General features: G+C 46.1%; 1 protein-coding gene across 2 annotated transcripts in view; it reads right to left on the bottom strand.

Moving 5' to 3' along the window:
- Positions 1–206: 206 nt before the first annotated feature.
- Positions 207–16,598, bottom strand: part of ptcd3 (pentatricopeptide repeat domain 3) — a 52,803-nt gene continuing 36,411 nt past the window's right edge. For both annotated transcript variants that reach the window (XM_072497570.1, XM_072497571.1), the window contains 7 exons: positions 12,196–12,274; positions 10,269–10,359; positions 10,089–10,174; positions 4,850–4,992; positions 1,399–1,440; positions 1,073–1,231; positions 207–549 (listed from right to left, as the gene is read on the bottom strand). In XM_072497570.1, coding sequence (XP_072353671.1) covers positions 489–549; positions 1,073–1,231; positions 1,399–1,440; positions 4,850–4,992; positions 10,089–10,174; positions 10,269–10,359; positions 12,196–12,274 — 661 coding nt within the window. In that variant the 3' untranslated portion in view covers positions 207–488. The remainder of the gene's footprint in view (positions 550–1,072; positions 1,232–1,398; positions 1,441–4,849; positions 4,993–10,088; positions 10,175–10,268; positions 10,360–12,195; positions 12,275–16,598) is intronic.

The raw sequence follows: 16,598 nt of genomic DNA, 5'->3' as shown, positions 1-16,598 counted from the left end.
GGAATCATTCAGCAAAGATTATTAAATGAGTGAGCTAATTGACATTAATAACACAGAGCTGAATGGGATGTTAGGCTTTTGATCATGGGCAGCAGAGAATTCAAATCACAAACAACTAAGTTTTCAGTGTTACAATGACACTTGTCGTTTGACGCACCAGTGAAGAAAATTGTTGGGGAATTACATAAAACAGACAGCTAAATATCTTCAGATTAAGAAAATATATTCACAAATTACAGCAGCAACTGAGGCAATTTCACATCATTTGTTAATGTTCTACATACTTAAAGTTTACATTGTGTAGTATGGCATTGATAATACAGCAGGCAAACTGTAAAAGGTGCAAGATTATTTCAATGCACCAATGTCTGTGCTGTACTCAGTCCAGTGCAGAGTTCACGTGTTGCGAGCAAATACCAAAGCTCAATCCTTAAACAATCATTTTTGTGTTGAACAGAACATTTCACGAGCCCAGGGTGATCAAAACATTATTCTTGGTCGCTACCACTGCTGTCGCTGCTGGTGGCATCCAGATCTTCCAGTGATCTCCTGTTTATTCGTGAAAGAAGAGCAAGTATTAAAGCTTTTCAAAACCCACAATCTCACTTTGCAACAAATCTGGGTCATAATTTTAAGAAAATACTATATACACCCGATGCAGAATAGGCAGACTGTGAGGATTGGTACAAGTGAGGTAGAACATGCACTTACATAGAAAATAGGAGTAGGCTATTCACAGCCTTCTGGGGTAGAGAATTCTACAGGTTCAGAGTGAAGAGGTTTCTCCTCATCTCAGTCCTAAATGGCCGAGCCTGTATCCTGACCCTTTGTTCTAGCCCCCCCCCCCCACCAGAGAAAAGATCTTCACTGCATCGAGTCTGTCCAGCCCTGCCAGAGCGTTATATGTTTCAATGAGATCCCCTCTCATTCTTCTAAACTCCAGCGAGGGCTTGTCGACCCAGTCTCCCCTCGTATGACAATCCTGCCCTTCCCTCTACTCCACTAAAAAATAAAGAAACTGTGTTGGAAACACTGGTTACAAACGTGAACTACGCCGAGCAGACAGACTTACTTCTCCTCATCAGTCAGCTCAAATTCCTTCATCACCCAGTCAAACAGCTCTGATGTTGCAGGTAAACTGAATGCGCCGGCCAGCTTCACCAAGTCAAGAGCCAGGGCCTTGTTATTGCTTTCCTTGGCGTGGTCCAAAAACTCATCCAGTAGTTCTTTACTGAATAAAAATAAATTAAATTAAACAGATCGAGAAACTTCAGGAAAGCACCACTACTGAATTTCAAAAAAACGCACTGAGCAAGGGGTTGCCTCCCTTAATTTTAACGTTTACCGGTCCACATGGCATTCATTTCAATTGTTGAACATTAACAAGAAACAACTTACCCAGGAACCCGGTTGTTAGTTTTAAAAAGTTGCAGCATCCCCCTGCCAATAAAGATGACAAGTTATTGCATACACATTACTGGCTATTTAAAGTCAAAGATTGTCTTGTTTTAGGTTTAAATTGTCACTGGAAAGTTAGCAAATCAGTTTACATAAGAAAACACTTTTGCCACTCAGCACTTCCAGGTGAACTAGTAAAGCACAGGCAAACTAGCAAAGCACAAGCAAAGGATGAATGAAGCTCCCTCCACTATTCCTCAAAAGAAAGCTCAATTCCAAACTCCAACAAGACATTCTCCTGCCATTTTCCCATAACCCCTGATCTCCTTATCAAGAACCTAAATATCTCGGTCTTAAAGGCACTCAGTGGCTTGGCCTCCATAGCCTTCTGCGGCAAAAAGTTCCACAGATTCACCACCCTCTGGCTGAAAAAATTCCTCATCTCAGTCTGAAGCCGTGCCCTCGGGTTCTCGTCTTTCCTACTCGTGGAAGCATCCTCTCCACGTCCACTCTAACCAGGCCTCTCAGTATTCTGTACGTTTCAGTGAGATCCCCTCTCATTCTTCTAAACTCCATCAAGCACAGACCAGGGTCCTCAACCATTCCTCATACGACAAGCTTTTCATTCCAGGGATCATTCTTTTGAATCTCCTCTGGACCATCTCCAAGGCCGGCACATCCTTCGTTAGATATGGGCCCAAAACTGCTCATAATATTCCAAATGGTGTCTGACCAGAGCCTTATACATCCCTGCTCTTGTATTCTAGCCCTCTTGACATGAATGCTAACATTGCATTTGCCTTCTTAGCTGCCAACAGTCTGCATGTTAACTGCAAGAGAATCCTGAACTGGGACTTCCAAGTCCCTTTGTGCTTCTGATTTCCGAAGCCGTTTCCCATTTAGAAAATAGTCCATGCCTCTATTCTCCCTACCAAAGTGCACAACCTCACACTGAATTGTATTCTATCTGCCACTTCTTTGCCCATTCTCCTAGCTTGTCCAGGTCCTTCTGCAGCCTCTCGGCTTCTTCAACACAACCCGTCTCTCTACATACCTTTGTATCATCTGCAAAGTTAGCAACAATGCCCTTAGTTTCTTCTTCCAGATCATTAATACATATCGTAAATAGCCGTGGTCCCAACATTGACCCCTGCGGAACACCACTAGTCACCAGCTGCCATCCTGAAAAGACCCATTCTTTATCCCCACTCTCTGCCATCTGCCAGTCAGCCAATCCTCTTTCCATGCCAGTACCTTGCCCTAACACCATGGGCTCTTTTCTTATTTAGCAGCCTCCTGTATGGCCCCTTGTCAAAGGCCTTCTGGAAATCCAAATAGATCACTTCCACTGGTTCTCCATTGTCTAACTTCCTTGTTACCTCCTCAAATAATTTTTTTTTTTTTTAAATTTAGAGTATTCAATTATTTTTTTCCAATTAAGGGGCAATTTAGTGTGGCCAATCCACCTAACCTGCACATCTTTGGGTTGTGGGGGTGAAGCCCACGCAGACACGGGGAGAATGTGCAAACTGCACACGGACAGTGACACGGGGCAGGATCAAAGCTGGGTCCCTCAGCGTTGTCGGCAGCAGTGCTAACCACTGCACCACCATGTCGCCCCTCCTCAAAGAATTCAAACAAATTTGCTAGGCATGACCTCCCCTTGACAAATCCATGCTGACTCAGTCCGATTTTATCATGCACTTCTAAGTACTCTGCAATCGCTTCTTAATAATAGACCCGACCCTAAAATCTTACCAACAACCAAAGCCAGGCTAACCGGCCTACAAATTCCCTCGCTCCCTTCTTAAACAGGGATATTATGTCAGCCATGTTCCAATCATCCGGAACCCTCCCTGCCTCCAGTGATTCCTGAAAGATCACCACCAATGCCTCCACAATCTCCTCAGCTATCTCCTTTAGAACCCTGGGGTGTAGTCCATCAGGTCCAGGTGATTTATCCACCTTCAGACTTTTCAGTTTCCCCAGCACCTTCTCCTTAGTGCTGGTTTAGCACAGGGCTAAATCGCTGGCTTTGAAAGCAGACCAAGGCAGGCCAGCAGCATGGTTCAATTTCCATACCAGCCTCCCGGAACAGGCGCCGGAATGTGACTAGGGGCTTTTCACAGTAACTTCATTTGAAGCCTACTTGTGACAATAAGCGATTTCTTCTTTATAGTGATGGCCACTGAACTCACCTCTGACCCCTGATTCTCCTAGAGCTCTGGCATCCCACTGGTGTCTTCCACCATGAAGACTGATGCAAAGTAACTATTCCGCTCCTCTGCCTTTACCTTTGTTTCCTATTATTACTTCTCCAACCACATTTTCCAGTGGTCCAATGTCTATTCTCGTGTCTCTCACCGTTTATATATTAAAAAAACCCTCTTGCATTCTTCTTTTACATTACTAGCTAGCTTATACTCATATTTCATCTCCAACCCCCTTATTGCTTTTTTAGTTGTCTGCTCGCTTTTAAAGGCTTCCCAATCTTCTGGCTTCCCACTAATCCTCGCCATTTTGTATGCTTTGTCCTTTGCTTTTACGCTGTCCTTTATGTTCCAGCCATGGATGCCTCTTCCTTCCCTTAGCATGTTTCCTCCTCCTAGAGGTAAATTTCTGTTGTGCCTGCCGAATAACCCCCCAAAACTCCCGTCATTGCTGTTCCACTGTCTTCCCTGCTGGGCTCCTTTTCCAATCAACTCTGGTCAGCTTTGTAATTACCCTTATTACCTTCTCGTCTTTGCAGTTACTCTTATTTCATTGTAATACCGTTACATCTGATTCCGGCTTCTCCCTCTCAAACTACAGGGTAAATTCTATCATATTGTGGTCACTGCTCCCTAAGTGTCCCTTCACCTTAAGTTCCCTAATAAAGTCTGCTGCTGCATGGATGTTAACCAAAGTCCTGAACAAGGCCACCACTTGGGTATCCAGGGCATGTTTGTTGTCACAGGAGCAAACTCTTCGAATTTTTGTGTCAGGTTTACAAAATTCAAAGAGAACCTGTAGAGCTCACAGAGAGGTGACTTTTTAAATAAATTTAAAGTACCCAATTCATTAATTTTTTCCCAATTAAGGGATAATTTAGCATGGCCAATCCACCTACCCTGCACATCTTTGGGTTGTGGGAGTGACACCCACGCAGACATGGTAAAATATGCAAATTCCACAATGACAGTGACCCGGGGCTGGGATCGACCCCGGGTCCCCGACGCCATGAGGCAGCAGTGCTAACCACTTCGCCACCGTGCCGCTGATGCTGAATCTAGACATCTGACAGGACTGACGGAACAGTGTTAACCCACCAGTCAAAGACTCACTAATCTAATCCTCTCCTCCTTCACATATTATTTTAACAGCTAATCATGTTTCAGAGTATGTTCTTCTGCATTAACAGTCATTTAAAGTAGGCTTTAGTCAGCCATAGGTTACTCTCCACAATACTCACCAAGCATCTTGAATTCGACCTCCTCTCAAGAGCAGAACAGTCACATTTCCCAGAGAGGTAGCCGTCCATTGTATGTTACGGAACTGCTCCCGTTTGTATGCAGCCTTTATATCCAGTGCACAATCAGCAAATGTAACTTGCAACTGTAAAGAAATCCACAGGCCAATTTCAATACTTGTACACAGCACCTCAATGTATTCTGGGAATCACATCCTGCTTCCATCCCAGGAATAATAGAATTGGGGAAACACAGGCAAGGCTTTGACTGCTTCGGGGCAAGATGCCATTGATCTTCCCAATGTTAAATTCCAGGAAAGGTTTGGCTCATCCATGACTTATCAGATAAACAACGTTTCAAACCACAGGGATGTCCCTGGAATTCCTTGGCTGGAATGTCCTATCCAAGTGGGTTCAGGTAACATTATTAAACACAATTACATTCCAGATTCTGTCCTGGAGTCTATAATTCCCCTCAATTCATTATTCCTCGTTGCATCAAACCTTCAAAACTGATAAAACATGCCCAAGACTTTTCTAGCTGTAAAATTCTATAGCATTCGACTCCCAAGTACCGCTATCAGAAATCCAGCCTTATAACCGCCACTGGTTAAGTTTTCATCTACAGTTATTCGAAAAGTACCTCCAACTTTGTTGACACAACTGCTGGATGTTACCACTGATTACTTTGTTTTCACTTCAGATGATAATAATCATGCATTTAAATTTAGTTTCACAGGATGGATGTGGATAAGCAGCATTCAGCCCATTGAAGCTCGTTCATCTAGAATTAATTTGTATCGCCTACTCCGCTTGGATGTCTATTCCTCACTCACAGAGAGGATTGAAAGTATAGCCAACACACTTAATCAAAGCAATCAAAGCAATTCACAAATCCCGATTTGAAGGTCTAACCCCATATCTACTCAATTAGACAAAAAAGAAAAATCCACTTGCACAGTTGTTAACGTGTACCATCTCTGCCTCTGATCATGTCGCCTCAAAACACAAACTGCTCCCCCTTGGTCACCCTCCTATTCTTCATCCTCTGAACATCAGCTCAGCTAAAACACAACTCCACCTCCACAAGGCGCAGCCTGATGCAGCTAAAGTTGGTACATAGAGCCCACTTAACAAGAACCCGTATGAGTAGGTTCTTCCCAGAGGTGGAGGATAGATGTGAACCGTGCCAAGGAGGCCCGGCCAACCATGCCCACATGTTCTGGTCTTGCCCCAGACTTGCGGGGTACTGGACAGCCTTCTTCAAGGCAATGTCCAAAGTGGTGGGGATGAGGATGGAGCCATGCCCGAAAATGGTGGTCTTCGGGGTATCAGACCAGCCAGATCTATTGCTGGGGAGGGCGGACGCCCTTGCCTTCCTGATCGCCCGCCGTAGAATCCTGTTCAGCTGGCGGTCAGCAGCACCACCCAAAGCTGCAGACTGGCTGTCCGACCTCTCAGAATCTCTCCAAATAGAGAAAATCAAATTCGCCATCCGAGGGTCAGGCGACGGCTTCCACAGAACGTGGGAGCCATTCGCCGAATTGTTCCGGGACCTGGCTGTGGCCAACGAACAAGCAGAAGAATAGCCAGGTAGCCAAGAATCGGGGAAAGTAGCCAAGGCATGAGAGGGAGAGATAGACCGGGGGACGAACAGCTAAACCTAAGAGGAAAGAAAGGCGAACCACAGGAGGGGAGAGGGGAAGGGGGCAGATTGGGGGGGAAAAGAGTGAAGAGACAGGGAATTATAGAGGAGAACCAGAGAGGTGGGGGGCAGGCAGGTGAATGATAGCCGGAGATAACGGGAAACGATAAGAAACTTGGCATTTACAGGAACAGAGAGCAAGGACAATCCAGGCGAAAGACAGGCCGAAAGGCTGAAGCGGAGGTGAACGCGAGACAACAATGGCAGTGAAATCCGTCTGGGAGAAGCAAGTGACAACACCAACACCAGGCCCATTAGTGTATTGTCCTCTGTAATCGTTTCTCCGGCACCCAAATGTAAATCTACCCGCCCGCCCGGTGGGGTTACTGGGATAGGGTGGAGGTGTTGACCTTGGGTAGGGTGCTCTTTCCAAGAGCCGGTGCAGACTCGACGGGCCGAATGGCCTCCTTCTGCACTGTAAATTCTATGATAATCTATGATAACACTGCGGGACATCATCACCACAGGTACGGTAACAGCTCCAGGCAGTCCAAAACCTACTATGGCCAACTAGCGATGGACAAAAATAAAACAAACAAGTTCAGCCACTAGCATGTAATACTTATCCATATTGGAGTTGATCTCTCAATGTATTGCTGCAGTATTCTCTCTGCCAATATACACAACGGGATATCCCATTTTATTCATTTATATTTTTCTAATTTTTAAACTCAATATGTGGTAATTATAGCCACACAATTCAAGAATGAAGTTAAATATTAACTAGAAGCACGCTGGGTCCGGTGGCACCCTAGCGGAAGCAGGTCACAGGTCGGATCGCTCTCGCCCGCGATGGGCAAACGGACCTGTTTCGCAGGATTTTTTCGGGACCTGGCGACCTGAATCGGTGGAGGGGATGAAAGGAAGAGATTTCCCCCCCCGGGGTATGGACAGTTGGACCAGAAGTGGTCGAGTGGAGCGGCGAAGTTCGAAGCAGGAGCAGCAGGGACCCCAGACCGGGTGGCGAAGCATGGCGGATGGCAGGGAACAGGGAGCGGAGACTCACTGGCCAAGAGAGCAGCAGATGGAGTTTTTTAGGAGCTGCTTCACCGAACTGAGGAGGGACACATTGGACCTGATGAGGGCGGTGATGGATCGAATGGTCGAGGCGCAAGCAGTCCAAGAGAAGGCGCTAAGGGAGGTCGAAGTGAAGCTCTCCACCCAGGCGGACACAGTAACGGAGCTGGAGCACGAGGTGGAGGAGCTGAACTCTCGCCAGAAGAGGATGCAGGAGCAGCTTGAAGAGCTGGGGAATAGAGCCAGGAGGCAGAACCCGAGGATCGTGGGCCTCCCCGAGGGCTGTGAGGGATCGGATACGGGCGCATACGTGATGGGTATGCTCGGGGCGCTGATGGGACCGGAGGCCTTCCATCGACCCCTGGAGTTGGACGGGGCGCATAGAGGCCCCGCAAGGAAGCCCAGGACGGGTGACCGACCGAGGGCCTTGGTGGTTCGCTTTCACAGGCTTGCTGATAGTGATCGTGTGCTGCGATGGGCCAAGGTGGAGAGGAGCAGCAGATGGGAGAACTGCGAGGTGCACATCTACCAGGACTTGGGAACGGAGCTGGCCAAGAGGCGTGCAGGATTCATCAAGGTAAAGGCAGCCCTCTTCAAAAAGCAGGTGAGATTTGGAATGCTGTATCCTGCGAAGCTTTGGGTTACATTTGAGGAACTCCATCACTACTTCGAGACACCAGAACAGGCTTGGGCCTTTATTAAAGAGAAGCTGGATTTGAACTAACGGGCACTTAGTTTTTTCAGTGTTCTAACTTGCTTTGACTAGGAACGGACTTTTATTAAAAGAAGAAGCTGGACTTTAACTAAAGGATTCTGGGCTCACAGAGCTTTTGTGTGGCGGCGTCTGTTAAAGTATCCTGTACTGTAATGTTTTATGAAGATTGTTTTCAGCCTGGGCAGAGAGAGGAGGGTGCACTGGAGGGTGATTTTGGGAGATTGCAACGAGGGAGGGGTGGGGGACCTGCACTTGGTATCTTTTGGCGGGAGATCGGGGCCTCTGATTGGGGGGGGGGGGGAAATGGGCTCGGGGCTGGTTAAGGGACTTGAAAGGGCACGGGGAGATACAATCAGGTGAATGGGTCCTTAGTGTGTGGGGGGAGGGCCCGAGCATTTGGGCGGGAGACAGTCGGGCGCCAAGGGCAGGGGTCAGCGTAGCTAGCGTAGGTCAGGGGGCACCAGGGAGAGTAGAAGGGGCGGGCTAGGGCCAAACGCAGGGTGGACCTGGCAGGTCGAGCCTCGGGGGCGGGGGAGAGGTTTGGGGGGGCGGGGGGGGGGGGGGGGGGGGGGGGGGAGAGATCCCCTGTGACCGACAGCAGCAGCACCGGGGGGGGGGTTTTAGAGCCGCATTAGTTTAGTTGAACACGTGGGGCATGGGCAAACAGCTGATAGGGGAAGTGCCTTATTAATATGTTTATTCTTTCCCACTTTGTTTTCAATATGTTAAGGCTTTTGTATATGGCCTTTTTTCTCTGTAAATGTTACAAATCTGTTTTAAATAAAAAAAATTAAAAAAAAAAAAAAAAAACTAGAAGCACGCTGGCCACTTCCATCAACTGAACTGGACTAGCCATATAAATATTGTGGCTACAAGAACAGGTCAGAAGCTGGGAACATTGCAGCAAATAACTCACCACCTGACTCCCCATAGCTTGTCCACCATCTCTACAAGACGCAAGTCAGGAGTGTGATGGAATACTCTCTACTCGCCTGGGTGAGTGCAGCTCCAACAACACTCAAGAAGCCTGACACCATTCAGGACAAAGCAGCCTCTTGATTGGCACCCTGTCCACCACCACATTCATTTCCTCTATCACCGACGAACAGTGGCAGCCGTGTACACCATCTACAAGATGCACTGCAGCAACTTACCAAGGCTCTCCGCTAGCACCTTCCAAACCTTTTTAGGTCTACTACCTAGAAGGATGAGGGCAGCAGATACCTGGGAACGCCACCACCCAGGAGTTCTCCTTCAAGCAGCATACCATCCTGACCTGGAAATATATCACCGTTCCTTCACCGTCTCTAGGTTAGAATCCTGGAACTCCCTCCCTAACAGCACTGTGGGTGAACCTACATCATATGGACCTGCTGCACTTCAAAAAGGCGGCAGGGACTGCATGATAGCACAGTGGTTAGCACTGCTGCCTCACAGTGCCAGGGACCCAGGTTCGATTCCTGGCTTGGGTCACTGTGTGGAGTCTGCCCGTTCTCCCCGTGTCTGCGTGGGTTTCTTCCGGCCGGGTGCTCCGGTTTCCTCCTGAAGTACAGGTTAGGTGGATTGGCCATGCTAAATTGCCCCTTAAATGTCCAAAAGGTGAGGTGGGGTTACTGGGTTACAGGTGTGGGGTCATGGGCTTGGGTAGGGTGCTCTTTCATTGTGTCGGTGCAGACAAGATGGGCTGAATGGCCTCCTTCTAAGGGAATAATTGCTAGACTAGCCAGTGACACTCCCATCCCACGAGAGAATGCATTTTGAAAACTGCATAAACAATCAAAGTTGAGCTGAGGAATCGTACTGACCTCTGGACTGTGTTTGTCACGACCCATCAGTTCAAGCACTTCCTCCACAAGATCCTGCTTATTACTGTGACCAAGTTTCCTAATGTCTGTGTGAAAGAATCAAAACAGCAACACCTCAGCCTCTATTTAAAGGTTGAAAACTTTATTTTCCCTTCAAATGGTCAAACAGGTTGCACTGACCTTTCCAGATATTTGGAATCAGGTGTAACTGGTTCTCCGTATCCAATGCCTGCAACAGATCCTTCACACCTTGTACATTGGGATAGTAAAGCTGTAAAAAAATTACTTGCACTTTAGAATTTATTAAGGACTTTAGCATTTCTCCAACAAAATGTTTCCTGCATGTCTATTAAATGCAGCATTCACTAAAGAGATTAAAACAGAAAAGTAGCTTCAGCAATGACAATATTTCAGGTGCAAGTCCTCTGCCAGAGCTACAAACTGGAGGCTAAATGCCACCCTTGAACAAAACAGATACTTGCATGGCTCCCCTTCCTATTTCTCTTTGGACCACCCCTTCACTACTGAACTTAAGCCATGTCTTATTATCTCCCCCCCCCTCCCCATACACTCCATTAGGAACCTCTGATCCCCTTCTCTTTATCTACACAATGCCACTTTTCGCTTCCTTCCCCAAGGTTCATAAAACAAGCAAAAACACAAACTTGCTGGATAAACTCAGCAGGTCTTGCAGCATCTGTGGAGAGAGAAACAGTGTTTTTATTTATAAACAGGATTACTCCTGCTGGCCCATTCCTGTCCTAACAAGCTTTTCTCCTCGGAAAAACGTAAGAAACAGGAGTGAGCTATTTGGCCCCTTGAGTCTGCTCGTCATTTGAAAAGATCTGAATGTGGCCTTAACGCCACTCTCCTCCCTGCTCCCATTACCCTAGATTCCCTTGTAGACCAAAAATCGAATTGAGCCTTGAAGAAGGTCAATGCACTAGCCTCCACTGCTCGCTGGGGTAGTGTTATGTTCGGTGTTGTAGCCGCAAATCAGAGGTGACACAAGTCAAGTTTGTATAACATAGTGCAAGGGGTTTATTTACAAGATGTTGCTCAAACAGGGTTCAATGGTGAGCTCCTCAAAAACCCGTGAAACACTCCGATTATGCTGTTTGAAAACATACAATATTTTGGCTTCAGTCCATTCTCGGTGATGACAACATCTGCTATAGATTCTGTACTCTCACTATGCGCAGACAATAATTGGCAGCATGACGACACCAAAGTCTATTGCAAGAAAAATACTGCAAAGGGCGGGTTTACCAGTTAAATATCTAACTGAAGACTCACCGATTACCAAAGTGTCCAGTCAGCTTAAGGAATTAAAACTCGCTATTGTAGCAGTACAAGGAGACTAGCAGCTATTTTGGGTCTATCCAAAATTAAATGGGAACACTATTAAGATGGAAGTGGATACAGGTGCTGCAATATCACCTGTACCTGAATCGATATACCATCAGAAGCTTAAGTATCTATCTGCCACTGTAATCATCTGATGCGGTCTGGAGGACATATACCGAGGAGGTTGTACTGCTGAAGGGCTTCATCAAGGTGACTGTGGAAGTTAATGAGCAGAAAATGGAGTTGCCTCTTCACATTGTTCAAGGAAACATTCCAGCTTTGTTTGGGAGATCTTGGTTAAGGAAGATTTAAGTTAACTGGGCCATCATGAATTAACTTGTCGATTCTACGAACAATCTTCAACTACTTCTGAGAAAGTATGCTGCCACTTTCTCTGGATGCAGTTCATCAGGATATGTAGAATTGTCAGCTTATAGCCCCAATTAATATTCAGAATACTTTTGTTCTATTCTCTGTTATTCTTGTCCATTTTCTACACCCACCCCATAACCGTTCTGATTTACCCAGCCAGCTGGATAATCTCCCAGTTCTGATGATTGATTCTTGAGGAAGCACTCGCCCTACCTTTTCTCTTTCAGATGCTCATCAATTAGAGAAGCGTGTATGCTCAGAGTATTTTCCGGTTTCAAAACCAGCATCTATATCTTAAAAAAGACTTTTATCTGCAGACCCAAAAAATAGTATTTCAATTTATCAACTGGGAGTTAGAAACTATTAAAAGAGCTGTACATAGACATACCGATGGAATGAGGGTTTTATACCACTTGAGAACCACGTCAATGCTCTCCATCATGCACAAGATGTTAAAGAATCGCCCACTGAGAATTAAAAACAAACTTGATAAGCATTTTAAAGTTTCATCAGCAACAATTGTCTGCATTTACATAGCACCTTTACCACAGAATTGTTACAGCACAGTAGGCGGCCATTCAGCCCATCGTGTTTACACCAGCCCTCCGAAAGAGCATTTTACTTAGTGCCTTTCTCCGGCTTTCTCCCCCCAACTCTGCACATCCTGCCTTTTCAGATAAATCCCTTTTGAATGCTTTGATTGAACCCGACTCCACCACACTTCCAGGCAACACATTCCAGACAGTAACCACTTGCTGCCTGAAATAAATTGTTCCCACATTACTTTTGCTGTTTTTACAAAAACATTGGGTGAGATTCTCTGGCTTCCCCATGGCCACGGCTTCTTGGTGGCCTGCCTTTGGCCCCGTTGGTGGGATCTTTTGGTTCCGTCGCTGCCAATGGCATTTCCTCCAGGGATGCGCCGTCGGAGGGACCACAACATCCCTCCGACGTGAACAGCCGGAATATCTCGCCCTGTAAATCTGTGCTCGCTCGTTCTTAATCCTTTCACAAGACAGAACAGTTTCTTCCTATCTACTCTGCTCAGTGAAAAGTTTGTCCGAGTCTACTGTGTCCACACCAGTCACGATTTTGGTCACCTTTATCAAATCTCTTTTCAGCTTTCCTTTCTTCTTGAAAAATAGTCCTAACCTTTCCAATCTATCGTCACAACTGCTGTAGTAAATGGAGTGAGGCGAAACACAGGAGCCTTAAAAAACTATTTTTTTATGATTTCTTTAAAAATTCATTCACAGAATGTGGATGTTGCTGAGCAGAATTAGGCCACTCGGCCCATCGAGTCTGCTTCGTCATTCAATCATGGCTGATATTTTTCTCAACCCCATAACCCCTGATCTCCTTATTAATCAAGAACCTATCTATCTCTGTCTTAAAGACACTTAGTGATTTGGCCTCCACAGCCTTCTGCGGCAAAGAGTTCCACAGATTCACCACCCTCTGGCTGAAGAAATTCCTCCTCATCTCGGTTTTAAAGGGTCATTCCTTTAGTCTGAGATTGTATCTTCTGGTCCTAGTTTTTCCTACAAGTGAAAACATCCTCTCCAAGTCCACTCGAGCCAGGCCTCGCAGTATCCTGTAAGTTTCAATAAGATCCCCCCTCATCCTTATAAACTCCAATGAGTACAGGCCCAGAGTCCTCAACTATTCTTCATACAACAAGCTCTTCATTCTAGGGATCATTCTTGTGAACCTCCTCTGGACCCTTTCCAATACCAACACATCTTTCCTTAGATACGAAGCCCAAAACTGCTCACAATACTCCAAATGTGGTCTGACCAGAGCCTTATACTGCCTCAGAAGCTCTTGTATTCTAGCCCTCTCGACATGAATGCTAACATTGTATTTGCCTATTCAGGATTCCCAAGTCCCTTTGTGCTTCTGATTTCCTGAGCATATCCCCATTTAGAAAATAGTCTATGCCTCCATTCCTCATTCCAAAGTACATAACCTCAACACTTTTCCACATTGTATTCCATCTGTCACTTCTTTGCCCACTCTCCTAGCCTGTCCAAGTCCTTCTGCAGTCCCCCGCTTCCTCAATACAACATGTCCCTCCACAGAGCTTTGTATAATCTGCAAACTGAACAACAGTGCCTTCAGTTCCTTCTTCCAGATCATTAATGTATATTGTAAAAAGTTGTGGTCCCAGCACAGAACCCTGAGGCACACCACTAGTCACCGTCTGTCATCCTGAAAAAGACCCCTTTATCCCCACTCTCTGCCGTCTGCCAGTCAGCCAATCTTCTATCCATGCCAGGATTTTACCCTTAACACCATGGGCTCTTAACTTATTTAACAGTCTCCTATGCAGCACCTTGTCAAAGGTCTTCTGGAAATCTAAATAAATCTTGTCCACTGGTTCTCCTTTGTCTAACTTCCTTGTTATCTCCTCAAAAGAACGCTAACAGATTTGTCAGACATGACCTTCCCTTGAAGAAGCAGTCCTGACTCAGTCCTATTTTATCATGCGATCTCATCTTTAATAATGGACTCTAAAATCTTGCCAATAACTGAAGTCAGGCTAACTGGCCTATAATTTCCCGTCTTCTGCCACCCTCCTTCTTAAGCAGGGGTGTTACATTAACCACTTTCCAGTTCCCTGGGACCCTCCCTGCCTCCAGTGATTCCTGAAAGATCACCACCAATGCCTCCACAATCTCCTCAGCTATCTCTTTTAGAACCAAAGGCCAACTTGCATTGTCCATCTCCAATTACCAACATTCTTGAAAGGCTCTGTGGTGATGGTGCACCCATAGTGCTGTTAGGAGGGAGTTCAGGGAAGAAACGACAATACAGTCTCAAGTCAGGATGGTGTGTGACTTAGAAGTAATGCAGTTTCCAAGCGCCTGAAGCCTTCGTTCTTCAAGGTAGCCAAGATCGCGAGTTCAGTAGGTGTTATCAAAGAGGCAGTGGCAGGTTTCTGCAGTTCATCTCGCAGATGGTACACATCACCGCCGCTGTGTGCCAGTGGTGAGGGTGTGAAGGTGCTGCATAGGGTGCCAATCATGCTGGCCGCTGTGTCCTGGATGGTGTTTTACTGGAGCGCCACTCATCCTGGAACTTGTGCTTGGAGATGGTGGACAGGCTTTGTGGAGTCAGGAGGTGTACTGCAATGGCTAGACTAGAGGTATTGTTAATTATGAAGCGAGAATAAAGTACTTGAACAAACTCCAATGCAAAAACTAAAAATGTTGGGAATGTAATCTGTGCACTTGGTGCGACCAAATCTCCAAATTAAAGCACACGATTGATGCGTGAAACCCTCAGGTCTAATTTTAAATTAGGCACTAAAATTAAATTGGTCCCATGCAGGATGCTGTTCTCTGATGCCCAATGTCCTGATCTCTTGTGCTCTTCCTATTCTGGCCTCCTGCACATTCCCGACTTCCCTTTGTCCCACCGATGACAGTCATGCCACTAGCTGCCTAGGCCTCGGAAATCCTCTATCCCTCCCTTTTCCTTTAAGATGCTCCTTAGGACTTTGACCAATCTCCATTTGGTTTGGTGCCAAATTACGTTTGATTGCACCTGTGAAACAAGCACCTTGGGATGTGCTACCGTATACAAATTGTTGTTTAAAGTCAAGCAATTTCACTCAAGGTCTGGTGATTTGGCTAAACTTCCACTGCAATTTATGCACGACATCTCAGTTTAAAACAATAGCCACTAATTATCCCTCTCTGGGATTACGGATTCCTTTACTTAATTTCATCTCCTTATGCATATAGCACTCCTACAACATTGGTTTATATTCATTCATGGGATGTGGTCGTCGCTGGTTAGTCCAGTATTTGTTACCCACTCCTAAATGCCCTTGAACCAAGTGGCGTGCTAGGCCACTTAAGAGTTAACCACATTGCAGTGGAGTCACATGTAGGCCGGACCAGTGATGGGATATTTCCTTCCCTGAAGAACATTTCAAATCCAGTTCTGCAGTAAGTCCTCCATTTGATTCACAACACTTCTAATTAGATTTAAATTCAGGATCCAGGTTGGCCAAAATTCTTAACGTAGATTTTGCATTATTATTCTAAACTGTGCGGATTGTTTGCATGGATTTGTCAGGTAAAGTAATGGAGAGATTATATCAACGAGCCAGCAAAATGTGGGGTGGGGGAGGGAGGAAGAGAAAGAGTTCAGGGGAATTTGAATTTAGTTTTTGTTAATGTTCTCCTGGAAAGGAAAGTTGCTGCCATTCCCCTTGAAGCTTCGGAACAGCAATCCGCGTCGGATTGCTCAACGTCTTCGCTGAAGATTTCCCCCCAGCCTCTCTCGCCTGACCTTCAGATTCAGGCTGGGTGGGATTCAGGCTGTGCAGCGCTTCCTCAGGGCCTGGCGCCTAAGTGAGGCAGCGTTGAAGGGAAGGACACCATGCCCCTTTTCTAACACCATCTGCAGGGAAAATAACAAAAATAGAGAATTGGATGGGCGCGTGGGACAGTCCTGTGGCAGGGATTGGCCTGGCTCTGTATAATAATTACACAGATGTTAGAAGCGGGTTTAATCCTAATTCCGGGGAAGTACTGGTGTACGCAGTTAGAACCATCCAAAGATTGCGATTTAAAATCACATTTTCTGATGGTGCCCAGTGCAGGGCAATTGTCCGGGGGGATTTTCGTTTCTGGGCGACTTGCAGACAACACCTGGGAACTCCTGAAGGGGATTCCCCGGCGCATCTTTAAGGTAACACCTCCAATCAGATGCTGGGGGAAGCTCAGTTGTTATGGTCCAATAAGACGGACTCTTAAACTGTTCCTTCAAGTAACTTGT

This window comes from Scyliorhinus torazame, chromosome 3 (assembly GCF_047496885.1).
Source record: "Scyliorhinus torazame isolate Kashiwa2021f chromosome 3, sScyTor2.1, whole genome shotgun sequence".
Lineage (NCBI taxonomy): Eukaryota > Metazoa > Chordata > Chondrichthyes > Carcharhiniformes > Scyliorhinidae > Scyliorhinus > Scyliorhinus torazame.
The sequence above is the reverse complement of the archived record's forward strand: the minus strand, read 5'-3'. Positions and strand labels throughout refer to the sequence as shown.